Consider the following 26310-nt stretch of genomic DNA (forward strand, 5'->3'; position numbering starts at 1 on the left):
CTCAATAAGCAAGACCTATCAAGAATAAATCAGACTAGTTAGACAATCACATAGGTTCCAGAGACAACCAAGAGCTAGAGCAAGGTTGAATAAGAGCCATCTCTTACATAAGGCCTAGTTCTTCAAGACTGGGAGAGGTAGCTATTTTGCCTAATACACAGAAACAATTACAAAGAATCAAGCGAAAGATAAAAACAGAGGAATATGTTCCAAACAAAAGAATAAGATGAAACCTCAGAAAAAGACCTTAATAAAACAGAGATAAGTAATATACCTGATATAGAGTTAAAAGAGATGCTCACTGAACTCAAAAGAAGGATGGATGAACACTCTCACTGTGCTATATCAAATAGACAGAAAATATTTTAAAAAACTAAACAGATGTCACAGAACTGAAGAACACAATAACTGAACTGAAAAATATACTAAAGGGGTTCAACAGCTGACTAGCTAAAGTAGAACAACTAAACAGCAACCTGGTAGATAGGGCAGAGGAACTCACCCAAACAATCAACAAAAAGAAACAAGAATTTTAAAAAGTAAAGGTAACTCAAGAGACATACGAGACTATACCAAGCAGAATAACATTCACATTATAGGGGGCCCCAGAAGGAGAAGAGAGAAAGGGGCAGAAAACTTATTTGAAAAAATAATGGCCATAAATTCCCCTAACCTGGGGAAGGAAACATTCAGGTCCAGGAAGCACAGAGAATGCCAAATAAGATGAACAGCAAGATAAATTATAATTAAAACGTAAGAAGTTAAAGACAGAATCTTAAAAGCAACTTGTCACATAAACAGGAATCTCCATAAGACTATCTGCTGATTTTTCAGCAGAAACTCTGTAAGCCAGAAGGGAGATATTTAAAGTGATGAAAGGGAAAAACCTACAACCAAGAACACTCTATCTGACAAGGCTATCATTCAGAACTGAAGGAAAGATTAAAGTGTTTTCTAAATAAGCAAAAGCTAAAGGAGTTCATCACCACTTAACCAACTTCATGAGAAAAGTAAATGGGTCTTCTTTAAGCTGAAACAAAAGGGTGCTAACTTATAACAGAAAAATATATGAGAGTAAAAATTTCACTGCTAAAAGCAAATATATGGTAAGGGTAGTGGGTTAATCACATAGGAAGCAATTAGAAGGTTAAAAGATAAAGTAGTAAAATTAATTGAAACTACAATAATTAGTTAAAGAATACACAAAATAAAAAGACATACAATATGCCATCAAAAACATAAAACATGACTGAGTGGAATAAAAATGTAAAAGTTTTTAGAATGTGTTCAAATGTAAGTTGCTACCAACTTAAAATAGACTGCTATATATATAGATCATTATGTGTGAACCTCATGGTAACCACAAAGCAAAATGTACAGCAGACACACAAAAGATAATGAGAATGGAATCTAAACATAACACTAAAGAAATTCATCAAACCACAAGGGAAGAAAGCAAGAGATGAAAAAAGGAATAGAGAGAAACTGCAAAAACATCCAGAAAACAATCAACAAAATGGCAACAAGGACATACCTATCAATATTTACTTTCAATGCAAATGGACTAAATTATCCAATCAAAAGACACAGAGTAGGTGAACAGATAAAAAAATAATTAAAAAAAATAAAAGAATAATTTATATGTTACCAAGAAGAGACTTACTTCAGGTTTAAGAACACACAGACTGAAAGCAAAGGGATGGAAAAAGATATTCCATGCAAATGGAAATGAAAAGAAAGCTGGTATACCTATACTCACATTAGACAAAACAGACTTTAAAACAAAGAACATAATAAAAGACAAAGAAAGGCATTGCATAATATAAAGTGGTCAATTCAACAAGAGGATATGACATTTGTAAATATTTACACACCTAACAAAGGAAAATCTAAATATATAAGACAACTATTAACAGGCCTAAAGGGAAAATCTGACAGCAATACAATAATTGTTGGAGATTTTAACCACATTTACATCAATGGATAGATCATCTACATAGAAAATCAATAAGGAAACATCAGCCTTAAATGAAACATCAGACCTGATGGACTTAACAGAAATATATAGAACATTCCACCCAAAAGCAGCAGAATACACATTCTTCTCAAGGGCACATGGAGCATTCTCAAGGATAGGCCACATGTTAGACCACAAAACAAGTCGCAATAAATTTAAGAAGACTGAAATAATATCAAGAAATTCCTATCAAAATTCCAATGGCATTCTGCACAGACCTAGAATAAATAATTCTAAAATTTGTATGGGACCAAAGTCCCCAAGAAAAGGAGGGAGGGAGGGAGGGACAGAAGGAAGGGAGGGAAGGAAGGACAGAAAGAAGGAAGGAATGAACAAAGTTGTAGGTATCATGCTCCCTGATTTCAAACTATACTATAAAGCAATTGTAATCAAAATAGTATGGCATTGGCATAAGACACATAGATCAACAGAATAGAGAGCCCAGAAAGAAACCCACACATATATGGTCAATTAATTTACAACAAAGGAGGCAAAAATATACAATGGGAAAAGGCAGTCTCTTCAATAAATGGTGTTGGGAAAACCCAACATCCACATGCAAGAGAATAAAACTGGATGACTATCTTACACCACACACAAAAATCAACTCAAAATTGATTAAAGACTTGAATGTAAGATCAGAAACCATAAAACTCCTAGAAGAAAACATAGGCAGTAAGCTCCTTGACTTAATATCACTCTTAATATCACTCTTAGAGATATTTTTTGGATCTGATTCAAACACAATGGCAACAAAAGCAAAAATAAACAATTGGGACTACATCAAACTAAAAAGCTTCAGTACAGCAAAGGAAACCATCAACAAAACAAAAAGTCAACCTCCAGAATAGGATAAGATATTTGCAAATCACAGATCCAATAACGGGGTAATATCCAAAACACATAAAGAACTCATACAGCTAAACAACAACAACAAAATCCAATTTAAAAACAGGTAGAGGATATGAATAGACATTTTTCCAAAGAAGACATATGGGTGGCTAACAGGTAGGTAAAAAGATGCTCAAGATCACCAGCTATTAGGGAAATGCAAATCAAAACCACAATGAGATATTACCACATATCTGTCAGAATGGCTATTGTCAAAAAGACAAGAAATAACAAGTATTGGAGAATTTATAGAGAAAACAGAACCCTCACACACTGTGGGTCAGAATGTAATTTAGTGCAGCTACTATGTAAAACACTATGGGGGCTTCCCTGATGGCACAGTGGTTGAGAGTCCGCCTGCCGATACAGGGGACACGGGTTCATGCCCCAGTCAGGGAGGATCCCACATGCCGTGGAACGGCTGGGCCCGTGAGCCATGGCCGCTGAGCCTGCGCATCCAGAGCCTGTGCGCCACAACAGTGAGAGGCCCGTGTACCGCAAAAAAAAAAAAGAAAAAAAAACTAACCAAACTGCAGGGAGAAACAGACTTATTCACAATTATAATCAGAGATTTCAACACCATTCTCAATAGCTGATAGAACAGGTGGACAAAAATGAGTAAAGAGGGACTTCCCTGGTGGCCCAGAGGTTAAGAATCCACCTTCCAATGCAAGTGACGCGGTTCGATCCCTGGTTGGGGAACAAAGATCCCACATGCTGCGGGGCAACTAAGCCCATGTACTGCAACTACGGAGCCCACATGCCCTAGAGCCTGCACACCACAACTACTGAGACTGCGCACCACAACTACTGAGCCCATGCACTCTGGAGCCCATGCACCACAACTAGAGAGAAGTCCACGCACCGCAACGAAGAGCCTGCACACCGCAATGAAAGACCCCACATGCCACAACAAAGATCCCATGTGCCACACCTAAGATCTGACGCAGCCAAATAAATTTTTTTAAAAAATGTGTAACCATATTCTTTAAAATAAAAAAACAATAAGTAAAGAAATAAAAGACTTGAACGCTACTATCAACCATCTTGACCTAATTGTCATTTATAAGAACACTGCAAACAACAACAGCAGAGCATAAAGTGCACATGAAAGAGTTACCAAGACAGACCATACTCTGGGCCATGAAACAAGTATCCATAAATTTAAAAGGATTCAAGTCATATAAAATAGGGTCTTTGAAAACAATGGAACTCAATTTGAAATCAGTAACAAAAATATCTCTAGAAAAAAAAACAACTACTTGGAAATTATATAAGAGACACTGAAAGAATACATGGGTCAAAGAAGGAATCAAAAGTGAAATTAAAATGTATTCTGAACTGAAAAAAATGAAAATAACCATATGAGAATTTTCTGGGTTGCAGCTAAAACAGTACTCAGAAAAAATTAAGAACACTATAAGGATGTATGTATTACAGAAGAAGAATAGTCTTAAATCAGTGATCTCAACTTCTACTTTATTAATCCAGGGGAGAAAAAGAGCAAATGAAACACAAATTAAATGGGGAAAAAAATTAATAGATTTCAGAGCAGAAATCAATGCAATAGAAAACAGAATATCAATATACAATGAATGAAATCAAAAGTTGGTTCTCATATAACATCAGTAAAATTGAGAAACCTCTAGCCAGTCCAATCAAGAAAAAAAAAAAAAGAAGACACAAATTATCAATATCAGGAATGAGAGAGATAAGACTACTACAGATTCTCCAAATATTAAAAAGACAATAAGGCAAAATAATAAACAACACTAAAATAAATTGACAACTTAGGCAAAAATAAACAAATTCCTTATAGTTCACTGAAGAAGAAAAGGATCATATGAATAGGCCTTTACTTTAAAAATTAAATTTATAACCAAAAACCTTCTCCCAAAGAAAACTCTAGGCCAAGATGACTTCACTGGTGAATTCTATCACACACCTAAGTAAGAAATAAAACCAATTCTACATAAACTTCTCCAGAAAATTGAAGAAAATACTTCCCACTTGTCTTATGAAGCCAGCCTTATTACTCTGCTACCAAAACCAGACAGTATTACAGGAAAAGGAACTGTAGATCTATATCCCTCAGCAACACTTATACAAAAATTCTCCAAAAAAAATTTCTTAGCAAATTGAATCCAATGACATAAAAACAAGGATAATACAAAAAGATGAAGTGGGAAGGTTTTTTTGTGTGGTTATTTTTTTGGTTTTTTTTTTGCGGTATGCGGGCCTCTCACTGTTGTGGCCTCTCCCGTTGTGGAGCATAGGCTCCGGACGCACAGGCTCAGCGGCCATGGCTCACGGGCCCAGCCGCTGCGCGGCATGTGGGACCTTCCCAGACCAGGGCACGAATCCATGTCCCCTGCATCGGCAGGCAGACTCTCAACCACTGCGCCACCAGGGAAGCCCTTTTTTTTTTTTTTAACAATCTTCAAATGTTTGAAACATCTGAAAATCAATCAATACATTTCAACATATTATCAAACTGAAAAGAAAAAACAATACAATCACCTAAGCAGAAGAAGACAAACCACTTGACAAAATCCAACAACAATTAATGAAAAAGCTCTCAGCTAGGCAGGAACAGAAGGGAATTTCTATAAGCTTATAGAAGATATCTAAAAAAACTCAAAATTAACATCATACTTAATAGTGAAAGACTAAACGCTTTCCCCCTAAGACCGAGAACAAGACATAGATGTCTGCTGTCAATACTTCTATTAAACTCTGCACCAGAGGTTTTAGCTATTGCAAGAAGGCCACAAAAATAAACAAAAGACATCCAAATTGGAAATGAAGAACTAAAATTCTCTTTGTTTGCAGATAATATAATCATCTGTGTAGAAGATTCAATGGACTCTACAAGACAACTGCAAATAAGTACGTTTTGCAAAGTTTAGGTTATGAGATTAACATGCATAATAACAATGAACAGTGGAAAACTGAAAATTAGGAAAAATACTATTTATAAGAACATAAAAAATATGAAATACACATAAACCCAAAAGACCTATACACTTAAAACTATTGATATAAGATTAATTAGGAAAATTAAAGAAGATATACACCATGTTTATGGATTAGAACTCCAATACTGTTAAGATATACATTTTCCCCAAATTTACCTATATACTCAATGCATTTCAATCAAAAATCAGTAGACTTTTTTATAGAAATTGATGAGCTAATTCTAAAATTCATATGGAAATGCACAGGAACTAAAGTAGCCAAAACAATTTTGGAAAGAAAAAAAAAGCACAAAGAGAAATTACACTATCTAACTTTGAGATTACTATAAAGCAACAATAATCAGAATAATGTGATGCATTTTCAGAGTTAAGAGGAAAAGCTGACATACTCCTTGTTTTTCTTTGGGTTTCCAACCATTGTTCAACTGTTATCTCTCAACACTTCCTCTCTGAAAGGCAATACTACCAATTAAACCACTTCCTCTCAATCTATATCACCTTTTCCTATCCCCTTTTCCCATCCCCCCAAATTCTCCTGCCCTCTTTATCTTAGCATTTGTCTCCATCTATCCCTCACCAAAATACCTGACACTTCAGTATACACATTGATGACTCCTTCTCTGTCCTGACCTCATAAATCCTCAATCTTCTTACCTGTTAATACTATTTCTTGTTCCTTTCACTACCTTACTTTTTTTTTTAAGATTTTTTTAATGTGGAGCATTTTTAAAGTCTTTATTGAATTTGTTACAATATTGCTTCTGTTTTATGTTTTGGCTTTTTGGCTGCAAGGCATGTGGGATCTTAGCTCCCCAACGAGGGACCAAACCCACACCACCTGCACTGGAAGGGACGTCTTAACCACTGGACCTCCAAGGGAAGTCCCATACTTTTCTAAACAGTATAATTTCAGTTAAACATAGTAAATAAAACACATGGCTATTTTTCACTCCTTTCCAAAACCCTACCAAAATATAATATAGTTACTTAAAATATAAATTCGCAATAACAAAGAAGATAGAAAAGGCAACAATCACAGATAAGACTTGCCAACAAAATGTTAGAAAATGTAAGTGGTAACTCATTAGCATATCAGGAAAAGTTGAAACTTAAGTGTACGGAGGGGAGGTCAAGAAGAAAAGGCCACATGGTGGGAGGGGGAATTGGAGGAAAATGATCAAAAGGTACAAACTTCCAGTTATAAGATAAATAAGTACTAGGGATATAATGTATAGCATGATGACTATAGTTAACACTGTTGTATGATAAAGTGAGTTGTTAAGTGAGTGCTTTCTAAGAGTTTTTATCAAAAAGAGAAATTTTTTTCTTTTCTTTTTATTATTTGGATATCAGCTAAATCTACTATGGTAATCATTTCACAACATAACATAAATCAAACCATCATGCTGGACTTCCCTGGTAGTGCAGTGGTTAAGAATCTGCCTGCCAATGCAGAGGATATGGGTTCGATCCCTGATCCGGGATGATCCCACATGCTGGGAAGCAACTAAGCCCATGTGCCACAACTACTGAGGCTGCGCTCTAGAGCCTGTGAGCCACAACTACTGAACCCATGTGCCACAACTACTGAACCCATGTGCCACAACTACTAAAGCCCGCCCACCTAGAGCCCGTGCTCCGCAACAAGAGAAGCCACGACAATGAGAAGCCCACGCACCGCAATGAAGAGTAGCGCCCACTTGCCGCAACTAAAGCCTGCGTGCAGCAATGAAGACCCAATGCAGCCAGAAATAAATACATTTATTAAAAATAAAAGAATGAGGAAGCCCTTTTTAAAAAAAAAATCATGCTATACACTTTAAACCTATACAGTGATGTATGTCAATTATATCGCAAAGAAACTGGGGGGAGAAAAAGAAGAAAAGACCAGTTTATAGGGTCAGATAACTCCAATAAAGCTCAGGAACTGGAGAAATCTAAATGAAGAAAAAGGAGAGGGCACCGAAACAGAAGGATTGATTCAGTCTATATAAGGAACAGCCAGAATTCTAGTTCCTATTGCTCAGCCCACAGACATGCAACTATTCTTCCCCCAGTGCAGAAGAAAACAAGAGGAAAAAATTAACCAGAGAGCTTTTGGACTCAGAGACACCAGGCAGCTTACCAAAAACAGGAGGATTAACTAAAATATGACTCTTTGAACACTCAATCTACTTTCCCTATCTATTCCTATAACATAACAGAGTAGTCAAACAAAATACAGGACACCAGTTAAATTTGAATTTCAGATAAAAAATAAATAATTTTTAGTGTATGCATTTCTCAAATATTGTACGCAAATTTAACTGGTGTTCTATATTTTAATTTGCTACATCTGGCAACCCTACCTTCAGACTAGAGACTAGAGAATGGTTCTTTGGGGAATCTCATTGGCCCAGGAAAGGATGTTAAAGATATGAACATTAGGAGTTCTCAGCAACATCACAGATCTTTACCTGATCACACATACCACATACACACATTCCCCATAAGAAACAGAGTTTCTTCTACAATTTACTCAAATCCTAAGACCCATGAGTGCAAGAAACACACTAATTTTTTTAACTTTCCAAGTAAGGTAAAAAAAAATTTTAACTTTGAATAAATATAGTGAAGTGTGAAGTAAGACAATGAAAATAAACAGAGCGAAAATCCAAAACTATTAAGGTGTGTAATATTTCATATTTTATACCTTCAAAGGATAATTAGCAGTGCAATTTTGGCCTTTATTTTTATAGCCCTTATTTTTAAATTTTATACTTTATAATCTTGGAGCTAAAAAACCATATTGTTTATCCAAAGGATTTTTATGTGTGATTAAATCATCAATATATTAGTATTTTAGTAATGAAATGACAGCAGAGAATACCTACATGTTAAAATACTCCATGTGATTCACTATACAAATGATTCACAGAAGAATGCAGGGAAGGTGGGTTATAATGAAAGTTTGTGTCAAAAGAAGAAAACAGCGGGGCTCAAGGAACCCAAGGAGGTAGGGTAATAAAGAAAACGAAATTTGTAAGAAGGGTTCTCAAACCTAACTAATCATTAGAATAATCTGGACATCTATTGGAAAAAAGGATTTCAAAGTTCAAAAATTTCAGACCTACTGACTCGGAATATCAGGAGCTGGGCCCAAATTTTACAATTTTTGAAACTTTCCCCATGAGATTCTGATAATCAGAAAGATTTTGGAAGATTTTAGAATGCTGACTTAGGGACGCTTATTCAATAGTATGATCTATTTGCCTTAAGGACAACTATGATGCTATAGACAATAAATGATGAAATCATTCTTCTTACCTTGGATACATTGCTGACATAATTCATTTGGATAGTACTTTCCTTATCAACTTGATTACAAAGGTTCTGTAAAGTAGATGCATATTCTTTATCACTTTTTATTCTCAGGGCCATAAATTTCTTCACTGTTTCCAGTAACCGTAATTCCCAGTCTTGCAATTTTAACACAGCTTCATGTGAATTCTTCAGGTCACTCCCAAACCCCATTTTTGTAAAGCACTGTCTTATCCTCCACGCTGCACAATTGAGCCGTCTAATCAGCACATATCTGTGTATGTAAACAGAAGAAAAGAATCTTAAATCAAAAGGAAATTAGTCTTCAAAGCAAAGTTATGGCCCATTCTTTTTAGAGTAAAAAAAAAAAAAAAAATCACTATAACTGAATGCTTTCCCCCAAAAATCAGGAACAAGATGAGAATGTCCAATCTCACCACTTCTATTCAACACTGTAATGAAGGTTCCAGTCAGTACAATGAAATAAGTGAAATAATTTCCAATGAATTTGGAATGGAAGAAGTAAAACTATATTTATTTGCAGATGACATGACATATATAGAAAATCCTAAGAAATACAATTTTTAAAGTATTAGAACTAATAAATGAGCTCAGTAAGATTACAGGGTACAAGATCAATATACAAATATCAACTGTATTTCTATATATTAGCAAAGATCAATCTGAAAACAAAATTTAAAAAATATTCCAAAACAATTCCATTTACAACAGCATCAAAAAGAATAAAATATTTAGGAATAAATTTTACAAAATAAATACAAAACTTTACTCTTAAAATTATAAAATATTGTTGAAAAAAATTAAAGATGACCTAAATAAATGGAAAGACTCATGTTAATGGATCCAAAAGACTTAATATTAAGAAAGCAACTGCCCAACTTGTTCTACAAACTTAACTCAATCCATATGAAAATCTAAGCTTTTTTTTTTTTGCAGAAATTGACATGCTAATCTTAAAACTTACAAAGAAATGCAAGGAAGCCAGAATAACCAAATAAATAAACAAACCAAAACACCCTGAAGAAAAAGAACAAAGCTGGAGGACTCAGACTTCACTGCCAAGTCCATTCAATGGAGGAAAAAAAACTCTTTTCTACTAAAGATGCTGGGAAAATTGGATTCCACATGCAAAAGAGTTAAGCAGGATGTCTCCTTAGACCATCCACAAAAAATTAAATCTAAAGGAATCACAGATCTAAATATCAGAGCTAAAACTATAAAACTCTCAGAAGAAAATATAGTAGTAAATCTTCGTGACCTTTGTCCAGGCAATGGTTTCTAAATATGACAACAAAAGTGCAAGCAACAAAATAAAAATATGTAAATTTGTTTTCATCAAAATTAAAAACTTCTGTACTTTGAAGGCCACCATCAAGTAACTGATAAGACCACAGAATGGGGAAAATATTTACAAATCATATATCTCATCAGGGACTTTTATCTGGATTATATAAAGAATTCTTACAACTCAATAATAACAAGACAAACCAATTAAAAATGGGCAAAAGATCTGAGTAGACATTTCTCCAAATAAGATTTACAGACGTCCACTAAGCACATGAAAAGATGTTCAATATCATTAGCCATTAGGAAAATACCAATCAAAACCACAATGAGATACCATTTCACACCACTAAGATGTCCATAATCAAAAAGACAGATAATATCAAGTGTTGGAGACTGTGAAGAAATTAGAACCATCAGATACTGGTGGTGTAAATGTAAAATGGATGGTTCCTCAAAACTTAAACACAGAGTTATTATATATGACCCAGAAATTCCACTCTTAGGTATGTACCCAAGAGAAATAAAAACATATGCCCACACAAAAACTTGTGCATGAATATTCGAGCAGAATTATTCATAATAGTCACAAAGGGGAACAACCCAAATGTTCATCAACTGATGAATGGATAAATAAAACAATGTATCCACAAGATGAAATTGGCAACGGTAATGAATGAAATGTTGAAACAAGCTACAGCATGGATAAACCTTGTAAACATTCTAAGTGAAAGAAGCCAAACACAAAAGACTGACATGTTGTGCTGTCTTCTTATATGAAATGTCCAAAATCTATTTTTAGAGGCATAAATCAAATTAGTATTGACTAGAGCTGGCAAATTTGTGAAGAAATGAGGAGTGACTGCTAACGGGTACTGGATTTCCTTTTGGAGTGAGTAGAGGGCTCTAAAATTGATTGTGGTAATGGTTGCACAACTCTGTGAACAGAATAAAAACCATTCAATTGTACAGTTTAAATGGGTGAATTCTTCAGCATGTGAGTTATAGCTCAAAGTTGTTAAAAAAAAATCTCTGCAGTATAACTTATAATCATAAAAGGTCAGTTATCAGACACCCCAAAGTTATTCCTGCTTGTTTGCTATAAAGCCCAAGAACTATGATAGAATTTATTTTCCCCTCCAGTCTCCTAGAATTTCAAGCAGTGAATCTTTTAGGGTCAGTTAGAAAAAATAAAGAAACACATCTTTTATTTTTAAGTCTGGCTCATCATATCAGAAGTCAATTTAATTCAGCTGAAATCCTCTAACCTATACAGAAAAATAAGAAAAGGTTTCTCTCTCTAAGCTCAGTGATACCATCTAAAGAGATGGTAAAAATGTGTGGGTTTTCCAAATAGAAAACAAATTCCAATATTTTCCCAACTGAAAACTGTCTGGTTTTATGATCAAACAAGTAGAGCGGGAAAAAGGTTGTGGAAAAATGTACTCCATCAAGGTTTCCAAAGTTGCAAGCAGGACACTAAATGGACCTTAACATAAATAAGTCAAAAAAAGTAATTGACTTATTCACTTTAATATCAAGTAGGATAATTCCAGTTTATTCACTTTGTAGATAGTAGCTTTAAAAAATTTACTTTGATATACTGTACATTTATGGGTCACAAAAAAGAACATTTTTCTGTTATTTTACTTATAGCTCAACTAAGTCTCAGTGAAGATATACTCTATCTCATACCATGTTTTCAATGGAAGAATACAAAGAAAGGTGAAATGTTTCGCTTTTTTTTTTAAAACTATATCCGAGATTGTGGTTCATTTTATTCTGTAGCTTGGAATAAACATCACTTCTGCTTCTAAATGCATCTAGCTGCGGTCAAAGCTTTGACAATAGTTTTTTTCTCTCATTATTAGGAATTTCAAAAGGATTATGAAGAGCTTAGATGAATAAAAAGGGAAACAATCTGGCAGCTATCTGAGAAACACTCCAGCCCACCCTAAGGGCTTATTTATGTACACCAGTATTCTAGGTCAGGGTGAATATAAAATAATTTAATACATGGTACCACTCCTTGAGGAATCACAAATAATAAAAATTTTTAAAAACAGCTCCATAATTAACTGATTATGTCTAATTATTAAATTCGTAGAGATTATAAATACTTTAAGGAATTAAAGGGAATGGTATCCTACAGATAATTTTTCCACAGATGTCAAATGATATACATAAGACTATTCAATTCAGTAGTGTTTGGAAGTTTTTTAAAAACTGGAAATATTAATTAAAAGGAACTAACTAGGTAAATTACAATCAAAGCTGCTGCAGTTGATTGTATTGATAACTGAGAAATCCTAGGGAGTACCATTCAAATCATAGTCTGTGTGAATCTGTTCAGTGTCCAACATTCACAACCATATGTGGTAGATGTGATCATGGCATATTCATTCAGTGGAGTATCATTCAGCCCTAATATAAAAATGAGAAAACTTGTGTATTGATTGGGAAATATCATTAACAATTATTAATAGAAAAAAGTAAGATACAGACGTTGGTATGCTTACATTGTGTAAAAAGGAGGAAAAATAATAAAAATTAAATTTACTTAAGTACATAAAATATTTCTAGAAGAACACACAGTGGCTGGGACACAGGAATGGGAAGGAGACTCTTCATTATATACTCTTTTTTTTTTTTTTTTTGGGTACGCAGTCCTCTCACTGCTGTGGCCTCTCCCGTTGCGGAGCACAGGCTCCGGACGCGCAGGCTCAGCGGCCACGGCTCACGGGCTCAGCCGCTCCGCGGCATGTGGGATCTTCCCGGACCGGGGCACGAACCCGTGTCCCCTGCATCGGCAGGAGGACTCTCAACCACTGCGCCACCAGGGAAGCCCCCATTATATACTCTTTTGTACATTTGAATTTTGTTTTAAGTGAACATATTGCTATTACTTATTCAAAAATTAATTAAAGAATTTTTGAAGAGAAAAAGAAAAAATTAATGAAACCTGAAGTAATCCAGAAAAGTTTCCTAGAAATGGCAAGACATGAGTTAAGGTTGGAAAAACCATGATTTAGATAAAAAGGTTAAAAAGGAAATGTATTTCAGGAAGCAATATGGGGAATATAAGTGACTAGGGGATGAAGTAAACCAAGAAATGTCTCCAAAATCAAGCTATATGTGGCAAGCAGTGGCAGATGGCATGCCGATTTACCTCTTGCTATTCTAACGTTAAGGGAACTAATAAGGCTCAAACTCCTTAACTGGTGTTTAAGGCAAAATAACAAGATCATGAATGTGATGTTTTAAATGGTTAGTTTGCTGGTGCTAGTTACGCAAGTGTGTTCAGTTGGTGAAATTTCATAAAGCTGAGCATCTGTGATTTGTGCACTTTTCTATATGTTATAGTTAATTTAAAAAGAGACATAGAGATAGAGTTTAATCTGGAAGCTAGGTATAAAATAGCTTGAAGACAGCAAAAACATAAAATGAGACATAAGAAGGCAAATTAATAAGTCACTACAGCTATACAGCTTGAGAAATGAGGATCTATAATTGACAATGTCAGTGAGAGTTAACACCAAAGACGTTTGACCTGGTAAATGGATTTAAAGAAAAGAGAGACAGATGATACAATGATAACTTCAAGGCTTTAATAATAAATGATGACAATATCAATAGAAATGGAAGAATGAGAATACGGAGCTACTTTAAAGAAAATACATTCATTTCAGCAGGAAATAAATGCTTAGGTAAAATACAAGGCTAAGGATACAAAGTTGAGAGTCAGCTGCTTAAAGGTGATAAAACCAATAGATTGAATGTTGACAGAAAAGCAGAGAATTACAAGGACAAAGCCCATGAGAATGTATCAATGGAGGAACTAGAAGAAGAAAAGCCAAAGGGTAGAGATTAAGTAAGCAAAAAAGAGGTTTGACAGAGTTACAGATGATGGGATATAAAAGAAGTTATTAGCAATGTCGAATGTCAGAGAGAGATGTGAAAACTGGAAAAAGTCATTATTGGAATTTTCAGGTAAAGCCAGTATAGTAAAATAAGTACTTCAGCCCCGCCCCTGCGCGCCGGTCCAGCCAGCTCGCTCCGGCTCGCTCCGGCCCCGGGGCCGCCCCCTCCCCGCCCCGCCCCCTCCAGCCGGGGGTGCTCTAGATGCTGCGCGGAGACCCTGTGCACCCCTGCGAACATGGCGCTGCAAGTGGCGCGGAGCGTGCGGGCCGCGGTCTGCAGCCTGCGCGCCATCTCTGCGCCCAACGCGCCCTGCCCGCCGCGGCCCTGGGGACTGCGGGCGGGCGCCGTCCGGGCGCTGCGCACCGGTCCCGTTCTGCTGTCGGGTCGTAAATTCACAGACAAACATGAATGGGTAACAACAGAAAACGGTGTTGGAACAGTGGGAATCAGCAATTTTGCACAGGAAGCTTTGGGAGATGTTGTTTACTGTAGTCTGCCTGAAGTTGGGACAAAATTGAACAAACAAGAGGAATTTGGTGCTTTGGAAAGTGTGAAAGCTGCTAGTGAACTCTATTCTCCTCTATCAGGAGAAGTAACTGAAATTAATGAAGCTCTAGCAGAAAATCCAGGACTTGTCAACAAATCTTGTTATGAAGATGGTTGGCTGATCAAGATGACACTCAGTAACCCTTCAGAACTAGATGAACTAATGAGTGAAGAAGCATATGAGAAATACATAAAATCTATTGAGGAGTGAAAATGGAACCCCTAAATAAACTAGTTTGAAACAACTTAATCTAGTATAGTTGTCTTAAATTAGTGGTGGATAGATTTTTAAAAAGCAACTTTTAGCAAAAGAAACTACTTTCAACAATGTTGCCTGAAGAAAATACCCCTTAACTTCCTAATGATTTCACATAAACACTATGCATCTTTTTCACAACAGCCTGTGATTTTTAGGCTAGTCTCCAGTTATAATACTCAGAATTCCTGAAATTATCTGTGGTAAAACTAGTTATAAAAATTATGTAATTCAAGGATAACATTGTTATCTTAACCTTACAAAATATTGTAACTTGCTTACAGCCATCCCTGGATTTGGGTCAAAATACTCAATGAACTTGCCATTGGAAATAAATGACAGTGGAGAAAAGTTTGTTAGTTGTATAGTGTCCAGTGAAGAACATTACTATCTTAATTTTGCAATATACTGTGTTTGCTGGTGCTATTTTTATACAGTGAAGCAACAGCCTTGCAGGAAAATAAGAAATAGTTTAATAATAAAATATTCAACTTCTTAAAAAAAAAAAAAAAAAAAAAAAAAAAAAGAAGTACTTCAGAAGCTCCTACCACCAATAACTAATAAAAAGAACAAAAACTGTTAAGAAAAAACAAAAATTTAAACATATCATCAGCAAATAAAGGAGTAAAACTTTATGCCACAAGTTTCACAGCATAGTTTCAAAGGAAAAAAAGAGAAAATTCTGGTGCTCTAGGCAGCATGGAAATGTGCCCAACGCTACCCCTCAACTTTCAGAAGATATCCCGAGGAAGAAGAATTAACAAAATCCTGAGAATTCACACTGGATACTCCAAGATGAAAAGAAGCAGCATACACTGAACAGACCAACCTAGGGAAGAATCAAGAAAATAACTAAAGGAATATTACTCAGCCATAAAAAGAAACGAAACTGAGTTATTTGTAGTGAGGTGGGTGGACCTAGAGTCTGTCATACAGAGTGAAGTAAGTCAGAAAGAGAAAAACAAATACCGTATGCTAACATAAATATATAGAATCTAAAAATAAAATGGTTCTGAAGAACCATAGGGAATGATAAGCTGGGAAGAAGTGAGAGACTGGCATTGACATATATACACTACCAAATGTAAAACAGATAGCTAGTGGGAAGCAGCCACAGAGCACAGGGAGATCAGCTCGGTGCTTTGTGACCACCTAGAGGGGTGGGATAGGGAAGGCGGGAGGGAGACACAACAGGGAGGGGATATGGGGATATATGTATTCGTATAGCTGATTCACTTTGTTATACAGCAGAAACTAACACAACAATGTAAAGCAATTATACTCCAATAAAGATGTTAAAAAAAAAAAAAAAGAAAAGAACTAAAGAAAGAAGCTTCTCTGTACCAAGACAGGACCTCAGAAAAATGCAGGGAGGGCAGCCTTGGCTTGCCATTTTCCAGGGCTCTATGAAGAACTGGTGGATGAAATTAAATCCAGAAGTACAGGATGTTTAATGGAATCTCATAAGAGAGAGTAAATCTCAGGGCCCCCAACAAGGCCAAACTCAGTCCCAGCCAATACCTCCCCACCCCTCTATCGCCATGCTCATATGACAAATAAACCAAAATTAAAAGTAAAACCTAGGAATTCCCTGGTGGCGCAGTGGTTAAGAATCCGCCTGCCAATGCAGGGGACACGGGTTCGAGCCCTGGTCCAGGAAGATCTCACATGCCCTGGAGCAACTAAGCCCATGCACCACAACTACTGAGCCTGCGCTCTAGAGTCCGCGAACCACAACTATTGAGCCCGCATGCCACAACTACTGAGTCCATGCACCTAGAGCCCGTGCTCTGCAACAAGAGAAGCCGCCACAATGAGAATCCCGCGCATCACAACGAAGAGTAGCCCCTGCTCGATGCAACTAGAGAAAGTCTGTGTGCAGCAATGAAGACCCAATGCAGCCAAAAATTAAAAATAAATTTAAAAAAAAAGTAAAACCGGGCTTCCCTGGTGGCGCAGTGGTTGAGAGTCCGCCTGCCGATGCAGGGGACACGGGTTCGTGCCCTGGTCTGGGAAGATCCCACATGCCGCGGAGCTGCTGGGCCCGTGAGCCATGGCTGCTGAGCTTGCGCGTCCGGAGCCTGTGCTCCGCAATGGGAGAGAGGTCGCGACAGTGAGAGGCCCGCGTACCGCAAAAAAGAAAAAAAAAAAAAAAGTAAAACCTAGCTTCTGACCCAAACAAGATGGCATAGACCATTTTTCCCAGCTCAGCCCCACAAAACACAACTATAAACACTGAAAATAGAAAAAGAGACGACCAAAGAATAACTCTGAGAGGTAGAAAAGGGAAACTCCTTTGGCCCTAGGACTGGAAGAACAGCACAGAAGCAGGGTATCTTGTACCCCCCTCACCAAACAGAAAACCGTCATCCATTTCTGACTTTTCCCAACTTCCAGTCTGGGAAAAAAAGGCAGTCCGTGTAGGCTAACTCCTCCCAGGATCTGACAAGAGTCCCTCTGACTACATCAGGCAAGCCAGACACCACCAGCAAGGGAGACAGATTATGAGCCTCACCAAAAACAAACAGCCAGGGGAAGCATTCTCCTTCCCTGATAGGCCTGAGAATCCCATTTTGTGCCAAGAGAAACGGAACTAGGCAGGAAGAACCAGCAAGAGAGATCCAGCAATAGCAAGCAGCCCAGTCAGAAAGCCTCCCTGTCCCCACAGGTCCAAGGATCACCTTTCCCACCCAGAAACACCAGAGCAGGTACACAGAACTGGCAAAAGGGACCCAGCTCTAGCAAGAGGTTCAGTCCAGGAAGCTCCTTGTTCTCTGCGAGTCCAAGATTCTCCTTTCCTGACCAGAGACTGTAGGGCAGCTAGGGGGCATGGTAAAGAAATCCTATCTCACCCCTTCTCTAACCAATAGACATCTAGTACTGCTCAGCCTAAGAAAAATGTCTTCTACTCCCTCAAGCAGCACCACCACCATCAAGAATCAGTGGGAGCCCTAGTGATACCAGATAAAGCAAACCAAAATAACAGCACAAAGACTCAAAATTAAACTGTCACTGGAACCACAGCCCACAAAAATAGGCCAAGAACTGCATGTTAAATCTAACCAGAGTGACTGACTGCCTGTAAAAATAAAAGATTGAAATAGGCTATTGAAATAGAGTCTCCTAACATAATAGATAAAATATCTAGGCTTCAATTGAAAATCACCTGTCATATCAAGAACCAAGAAAAATAATCACAAGTTAAAAAAGAAAAGACAATCAACTTATGCCAACAACAAGATGAATCAGATGTTGGAATTATCAGAAAATGATTTTAAATCAGCCATCATAGAAATGCTTCAACAATCGATCACAAATTCTCTTAAAACAAATGTAAACCAACAATTACAAATTCCCTTAAAACAACTGTAAAATTAGAAAATCTAAGCAAAAAATAGAAGTTATTAAAAAACATGGAAATTATAGAACTAAAAAATATAATAACAGGAATAAAAAACTCACTAGATTAGCTCAACAGTAGACAACAAAGGATACAATCAGTGAATGTAAGAAAGAGGAATAGAATTCAACCAAACCAAACAACATTGAGAAAATATACAGAAAATAAGAAGAAGAATAAGCAAAGCCTCAGGGACCTGCAGGACAATAACAGAAGACCCAACATTTGTATCGTCTGAGTTTCAGAAGGAGAGAAGAAAGTAGGGCTGAAAGAGTATTCAAAAAAATATGTCCAACTTGGTGAATGAGAAATCAAGACAGTGTGGTATTAGTAGAGGATAGACAGTAGATGAATGGAACAGAATAAAGAGCCCAGAAATAGACCCACATAAATATGCTCAACTATTTTTTGACAAAGGTCCAGAAGCAATTCAATGAAGGAAAACTAGCCTTTTCAATAAATGGTACTGGAGCAATTGGATATCTATAGGCCAAAAAAAGAAAAAAAAGAATGAACTCTGACCTAACACCTTACACAAAAATTAATTCAAAAACTTAAACATAAACGTAAAACTGCAAAACTTCTATGAAAAAAGAAACAAGGAAATCTTCAGGATCTAAAGCTAGGCAAAGTTCTTAGACTTGAAACAAAAAAACACAATCCAGGGCTTCCCTGGTGGCGCAGTGGTTGAGAGTTCGCCTGCCGATGCAGGGGACACGGGTTCGTGCCCCGGTCCGGGAAGATCCCACATGCCGCGGAGCGGCTGGGCCCGTGAGCCATGGCCTCTGAACCTGCGCGTCCGGAGCCTGTGCTCCGCAAAGGGAGAGCCCACAACAGTGAGAGGCCCGTGTACCGCAAAAAAAAATAATTAATTAATTAAATTTTAAAAAAACACAATCCATACAAGGAAAAATTGATAAATTGGGCTTATCAAAAGTAAAAAGGTTGCCCTGTGAAAACCCATGAGAAGATGAGAAAAAGACAGGCTATGGACTGGGAGAAAATATTTGCAAACCACATATCTGACAGAGAACTAGTACCTAGAATTCATAAAACCTCTTAAAATTCAACATTTAAAAACAACAACAATCCAACTAGAAAATGAGCAGAAGACATGAACAGACATTTCACAGAAAAGGATATAAAAATGGCGAATGAGCACACAAAAAGATGTTCGACATAAATTAGCCTTCAGGGAAATGCAATTAAAACCACATGGAGATACCACTACATACCTATCAGAATGGCTAAAATAAAATATAATGACAAGACCAAACACTTGTAAGGATATGGAAAAAGTGCATCATTCATTTGTTGCTGGTTAGTAGACAAAAAATGGTACAGCCACTCTGGTGTCTTGTAAAACTAAACATTCAACTACCATATGACCCAACAATTGCACTCTTGGACATTTATGCCATAGAAATGAAAACATATGTTCACACAAAAACCTGTACACAAATGTTCATAGCAGCTTTATTTGTAATAGCCAAAAGCTGGAATCAGCACAGGGATCCTTCAACAGGTGAATGCATACCATGGAATACTACCCACATTAAAAAGGAACAGTCTATCAACACAGACAACAACTAGCACGAATCTTCAGGAATCCTGCTGAACGAAAAAAGCCAACCCCACAAAGTTATATACTGTATGATTCCATTTATATAACATTCTTGAAGTGAAAAAATTTTGGGAAAAGGACAGATTAGGGGTAGCCACGGTTTAGGGCCTGCAGAGTGGAAAAGGGAGGTAAGAATGGTTATAGAAGGAGGATACAAGGGATTCTAGTAGTGTTGGAACTGTTCAGTACCTTGATGGTAGTGGTGGATACATGAATCTAGACAAGTAATAAAATGTTACAGAACTTAACATACACACAACAAAGGAGTACAATTAAAACTGGAGAAATATGAATAAGATTAGTGGATTATGTCAATGTTGATATCCTGGTTGTCACAGTTTTGCAAAATGTTACCATGAGGGGAAACTAGACCAAATGTACAAGGAATTATTATTTCATACAATTGCGTATTAATCTACAATTACCTCAAAAGAAATTTCAATTTAAAAAAAAAAGTAATGCCCAGACCTCAAACTACAGGTCGGGGGAAGAACAATAACGTGGAGAGGGTGTCACAAATTTAGCTACATTCTTCCACAAGTAATAGAGCAAAAGCTGCCTATGTCAACCATAAGGAAGATGAAAAAAGAAATTACAAGGAAGTTATACAATCATACTGTAGCCAAAAATTACAAAGAGAGAGATACAGCAAGCAGGCGGGGGTACAATACAGACTGATTTGTAATATAAGTTCCAATTGGGCAAGGAATTACTCTGATCTCTTCCCCCACTATCATCTCCAGTGCTTAAAACAGTGCCTTGCATATATAGTAGACAATAAAAACCTGTTAAATGAATTAACTGGTTGAGGCTACACAGCATTATACATGCATCTCCTCATGCCCTACAATCCCTACTTAGCCCTCTTCATTCTTTAGGATACTTAGTGATTCTAGGTATTAATTCTATTATTACTTGTAACACGAGGTATCAAATTTACAACCCTAACCTATAGGTTAAAATTCAAACTCCTTTGCCTGGTAATCCAAGCTGGCCCCAGACAGCCTTCCACCCTCAAACAACAGTACCACAGTTTTCTACCTATGGTCCCTTAAATGTCTCATGATCATACCTCTGTAGCTTTGCAGATGTTGTTCCTTCAGTCTAAATGTTTTTATCCCTTGCCTGCCTGCAGAATTTTCAACAACTAAACTGTAAAGTTGTTTTCTCTGTGAAACCTTCTCTGACCATCCCCACAACCATAATTACCCAGTCCAACTTCGGTGTTCCCTTTTCTCAGATCTCAGGGATCATGTATGTACCTGTGATTAATATAACACCTCTCATAGTATATTTTAATTATTTGTTCAGGTATATTTCTCCCATCAAACTACAATATACATGAAAATAAGAATATTACAGAGTTTTCACTTTTACAACACTGGGGCTAAAATTACTATCCATATACAGTAGGTATTCAATTTATTATAAATAATTGCAAGAGAAAACCCATTTTTTAAAAGATTTGCAAATGAGATTTTAAAATAAGAATTTCTATAATTTAGTGGATACTGAGTACAAATCAGGCAGAAATAGAGTATTATACAAAACTACAGGCATGTCATTAGCAAAGATGTCTATTTTAAGATAGGATCTTTTAAAATACACATCTTTTTAAAAGGCAAAACTAATAAATAGCATCTTTCTTAAAAGGTAAAACTAGTAAAAGTCCTAAAAACATTATTGACTATTTAAATTTATTTAAATCTTTCTTATTTAATGGCATTCAGCTTGGTATTTAGGATCAAGTGAGTTATGCTGAGTTTTCAATTCACCATAAATAGTGATTAAAAACTTTAAAAGAACCATTAAAAACTGCCATATTTTCAAAAATTAGAATTTCATCCTGTATAAAATAGATCTATAAATACATACTTCTTAAACAAAAATGGACACTATTTAATACCAAAATATAAAACAGATAACTAGTTTCCTTGACAGGACAATAGAATTCTCATGGTACTTCTTATAAATATAAGGGTATAGGCAAGTATTTCTTCTAAAATGCCTCTTGTTTTTCAACTTTTGGCTCCACAATTTTTTTACATCCTGGAAACTTTTTTACATTCTCCAAATATACAGAGAAAATACTGCTTTTATATAGCATAAAGAAACTTTAATCTGTACTGAATACTTCCAAGTAAGGAAAATTTATGTTAACACAGATGATATATTGTTGTCACAAATATTTCTTTAATCATTTCATTTTTTAACATTGAAAATAAATTCAAATATACCACAAAGGTATGCTTACATAGAAAAATCAAAAAATAAGTGAATAAAAGCTGTGCCATAGAAACAGGAAATCTTTCATTCTTTCTCCAAGACAAATTTTCATAAGCTGACAAGAAATTTAATAGGAAGATGGCAGAGTAGAAGGACGTGCTCTAACTCCCTCGTGTGAGAACACCGGAATCACAACTAGCTGCTGGACAATCATAGACAGGAAGACACTGGAACTTACCAAAAAAGATACTCCACATCCAAAGACAAAAGAGAAGGCACATTGAGATGGCAGGAGGGGCACAATCACAGTAAAATCAAATCAACAACTGCTGGGTGGGTGACTCACAGGCTGGAGAACCCTTATACCACAGAAGTTCACCCACTGGACAGAAGGTTCTGAGCCCCACGTCAGGCTTCCCAACCTGGGGGTCTGGCAACAGGAGGAGTAATTCCTAGAGAATCATACTTTGAAGGCTAGTGGGATTTGATTGCAGGACTTTGACAGGACTGGGGGAAACAGAGACTCCACTCTTGGAGGGCACACACAAAGCAGTGTGCACATTGGGACCCAGGGGAAGGAGCAGTGACCCCAGGGGAGACTGAACCAGACCTACCTGCTAGTGTTGGAGGGTCTCCTGCAGAGGCGGGGTGGGGGGGCTGTGGCTCACCGTGGGGACAAGGACACTGGCAGCAGAAGTTCTGGGAAGTACTCCTTGGCGTGAGCCCTCCCAGAGTCTGTCATTAGCCCCATCAAAGAGCCCAGGTACACACCAGTGTTGGGTTGCCTCAGGCTAAACAACCAACAGGGAGGGAACCCAGCCCCACCCCCATCAACAGACAAGCAGATTAAAGTTTTACTGAGCTCTGCCCACCAGAGCAAGACTGAGCTCTACCCACCACAAGTCCCTCCCATCAGGAAGCTTGCACAAACCTCTTAGATAGGCTCATCCACCAGACGGCAGACAGCAGAAGAAAGAAGAACTACAATCCTGCAGCCTGTGGAACAGAAACCACATTCACAGAAAGATAGACAAGATGAAAAGGCAGAAGCCTATGTACCAGATGAAGGAACAAGATAAAACCCCAGAAAAACAACTAAATGAAGTGGAGATAGGTAACCTTCCAAAAAAGGAATTCAGAATAAGGATAGTGAAGATGACCCAGGACCTCGGAAAGAGAATGGAGGCAAAGATGGAGAAGACGCAAGAAATGTTTAACAAAGACCAGGAAGAATTAAAGAACAAACAGAGATGAATCATACAATAACTGAAATGAAAACTACACTAGCAGGAATCAATAGCAGAATAACTGAAGCAGAAGAATGGATAAGTGACCTGGAAGACAGAATGGTGGAATTAACTGCTGCAGAACAGAATAAAGAAAAAAAATTAAAAGAAATGAAGACAGCCTAAGAGGCCTCTAGGACAACATTAAATGCAACAACATTCGCATTATAGGAGTCCCAGAAGGAGAAAAGAGAGAGGAAAGACCATAGAAAATATCTGAAGAGATTATGGTTGAAAACTTCCCTAACATGGGAACGGAAATAGCCACCCAAGTGCAGGGAGTGCAGTGAGTCCCATACAGGATAAACCCAAGCAGAAACACGCCAAGACACATAGTAATCAAACTGGCAAAAATTAAAGACAAAGAAAAATTATTGAAAGCAGCAAAGGAAAAATGACAAAAAACATACAAGGGAACTCCCATAAGGTTAACAGCTGATTTCTCAGCAGAAACTCTACAAGCCAGAAGGGAGTGGCATGATATACTTAAAGTGATGAAAGGGAAGAACCTACAACCAAGATTACTCTACCCCTCAAAAATCTCATTCAGATTCGATGGAGAAATCAAAAGCTTTACAGACAAGCAAAACCTAAGAGAATTCAGCACCATCAAACCAGCTCTACGGCAAATGCTAAAGGAACTTCTCTAAGTGGGAAACAGAAGAGAAGAAAACAACCTACAAAAACAAACCCAAAACAATTAAGAAAATGGTCATAGGAACATACATTTCAATAATTACCTTAAACGTGAATGGATTTAATGCTCCAGCCAACAGAAAGACACAGGCTTGCTGAATGGATACAAAAACAAGACCCATATATATGCTGTCTACAGGAGACCCACTTAAGACCTAGAGACACATACAGACTGAAAGTAAGGGGATGGAAAAAGATTTTCTGTGCAAATGGAAATCAAAAGAAAGCTGGAGTAGCAATACTCATATCAGATAAAATACACTTTAAAATAAAGAATGTTACAAGAGACAAGGAAGGACACTACATAATGATCAAGGGATCAATCCAAGAAGAAGATATAACAATTAAAAATATATTTGCACCCAACATAGGAGCACCTCAATACATAAGGCAACTGCTAACAGCTATAAAAGAGGAAATCGACAGTAACAAAATCATAGTGGGGGACTTTAACACCTCACTTACACCGATAGATAGATCATCCAAAATGAAAATAAATAAGGAAACAGAAGCTTTAAATGACACAATAGACCAGATAGATTTAACTGATATTTATAGGACATTCCATCCAAAAACAGCAGATTACACTTTCTTCTCAAGTGCGCATGGGACATTCTCCAGGATAGATCACATATTGAGTCAGAAATCGAACCTCAGTAAATTTAAGAAAACTGAAATAATATCAAGCATCTTTTCTGACCACAACGCTAAGAGATTAGAAATGAATTACAGGGAAAAAAACGTAAAAAACACAGACACATGGAGGCTAAACAATACGTTACTAAGTAACCAAGAGATCATTGAAGATATCAAAGAGGAAATCAAAAAATACCTAGAGACAAATGACAAGGAAAACACGACGATCCCAAACCTATGGGATGCAGCAAAAGCAGTTCTAAGAGGGAAGTTTGCAGCTATACAAGCCTACCTCAAGAAACAAGAAAAATCTCAAATAATCAACCTAACCTTACACCTAAAGCAACTAGAGAAAGAACAAACAAAACCCAAAGTTAGCAGAAGGAAAGAAATCATAAAGATCAGAGCAGAAATAAATGAAATAGAAACAAAGAATACAATAGCAAAGATCAATAAAACTAAAAGCTGGTTCTTTGAGAAGATAAACAAAATTGATAAACCATTAGCCAGACTCATCAAGAAAAAGAGGTAGAGGACTCAAATCAATAAAATTAGAAATGAAAAAGAAGTTACAACAGACACCGCAGAAATACAAAGCATCCTAAGAGACTACTACAAGCAACTCTATGCCAATAAAATGGACAACCTGGAAGAAATGGACAAATTCTTAGAAAGGTATAACCTTCCAAGACTGAACCAGGAAGAAATGGAAAATATGAACAGACCAATCACAAGTAATGAAATTGAAACTGTGATTAAATATCTTCCAACAAACAAAAGTCCAGGACTAGATGGCTTCACAAGTGAATTCTATCAAACATTTAGAGAAGAGCTAACACCCATCTTTCTCAAACTCTTCCAAAACATTACAGAGGAAGGAACACTCCCAAACTCATTCTATGAGGCCACCATCACCCTGATACCAAAACCAGACAAAGATACTACAAAAAAAGAAACTTACAGACCAATATCACTGATGAATATAGATGCAAAAATCCTCAACAAAATACTAGCAAAAAGAATCCAACAACATGTTAATAGGATCATACTCCATGATCAAGTGGGAGTTATCACAGGGATGCAAGGATTCTTCAATACATGCAAATCTATCAATGTGATACAGCATATTAACAAATTGAAGAAGTAAAACCATATGATCATCTCAATAGATGCAGAAAAAGGTTTTGACAAAATTCAACACCCATTTATGATAAAAACTCTCCAGAAA

The 26310-nt window shown here is 36.8% G+C and overlaps 2 protein-coding genes across 7 annotated transcripts in view; one reads left to right on the plus strand and one right to left on the minus strand.

Annotated features, from left to right (window-relative positions):
* FER (FER tyrosine kinase) overlaps window positions 1-26310 on the minus strand; it is a 457443-nt gene that overhangs the window by 398888 nt on the left and 32245 nt on the right. For 5 of the 6 annotated variants that reach the window (XM_027100276.1, XM_027100269.1, XM_027100299.1 and 2 more), the window contains one exon: window positions 9193-9460. In XM_027100276.1, the coding sequence (XP_026956077.1) occupies window positions 9193-9399 (207 nt within the window). In that variant the 5' untranslated portion in view covers window positions 9400-9460. Of the gene's footprint in view, window positions 1-9192; window positions 9461-23078; window positions 23116-26310 lie in introns of those variants that run through there. The other variant, XM_027100290.1, reaches the window with a different exon arrangement.
* Window positions 14636-15208, plus strand: LOC113616970 (glycine cleavage system H protein, mitochondrial). The gene has a single exon (XM_027100316.1). The coding sequence runs from the start codon at window positions 14648-14650 to the stop codon at window positions 15167-15169; it is 522 nt and encodes a 173-aa protein (XP_026956117.1). The 5' UTR covers window positions 14636-14647; the 3' UTR covers window positions 15170-15208.

This window comes from Aethalodelphis obliquidens, unplaced genomic scaffold (genome assembly GCF_003676395.1).
Source record: "Aethalodelphis obliquidens isolate GAN/ISIS:26980383/991018 unplaced genomic scaffold, ASM367639v1 scaffold4, whole genome shotgun sequence".
NCBI lineage: Eukaryota > Metazoa > Chordata > Mammalia > Artiodactyla > Delphinidae > Aethalodelphis > Aethalodelphis obliquidens.

Bases quoted from the DNA above. Each gene is read 5' to 3' on its own strand.
- LOC113616970 (XM_027100316.1), top strand. From the start codon at position 14,648: ATGGCGCTGCAAGTGGCGCGGAGCGTGCGGGCCGCGGTCTGCAGCCTG.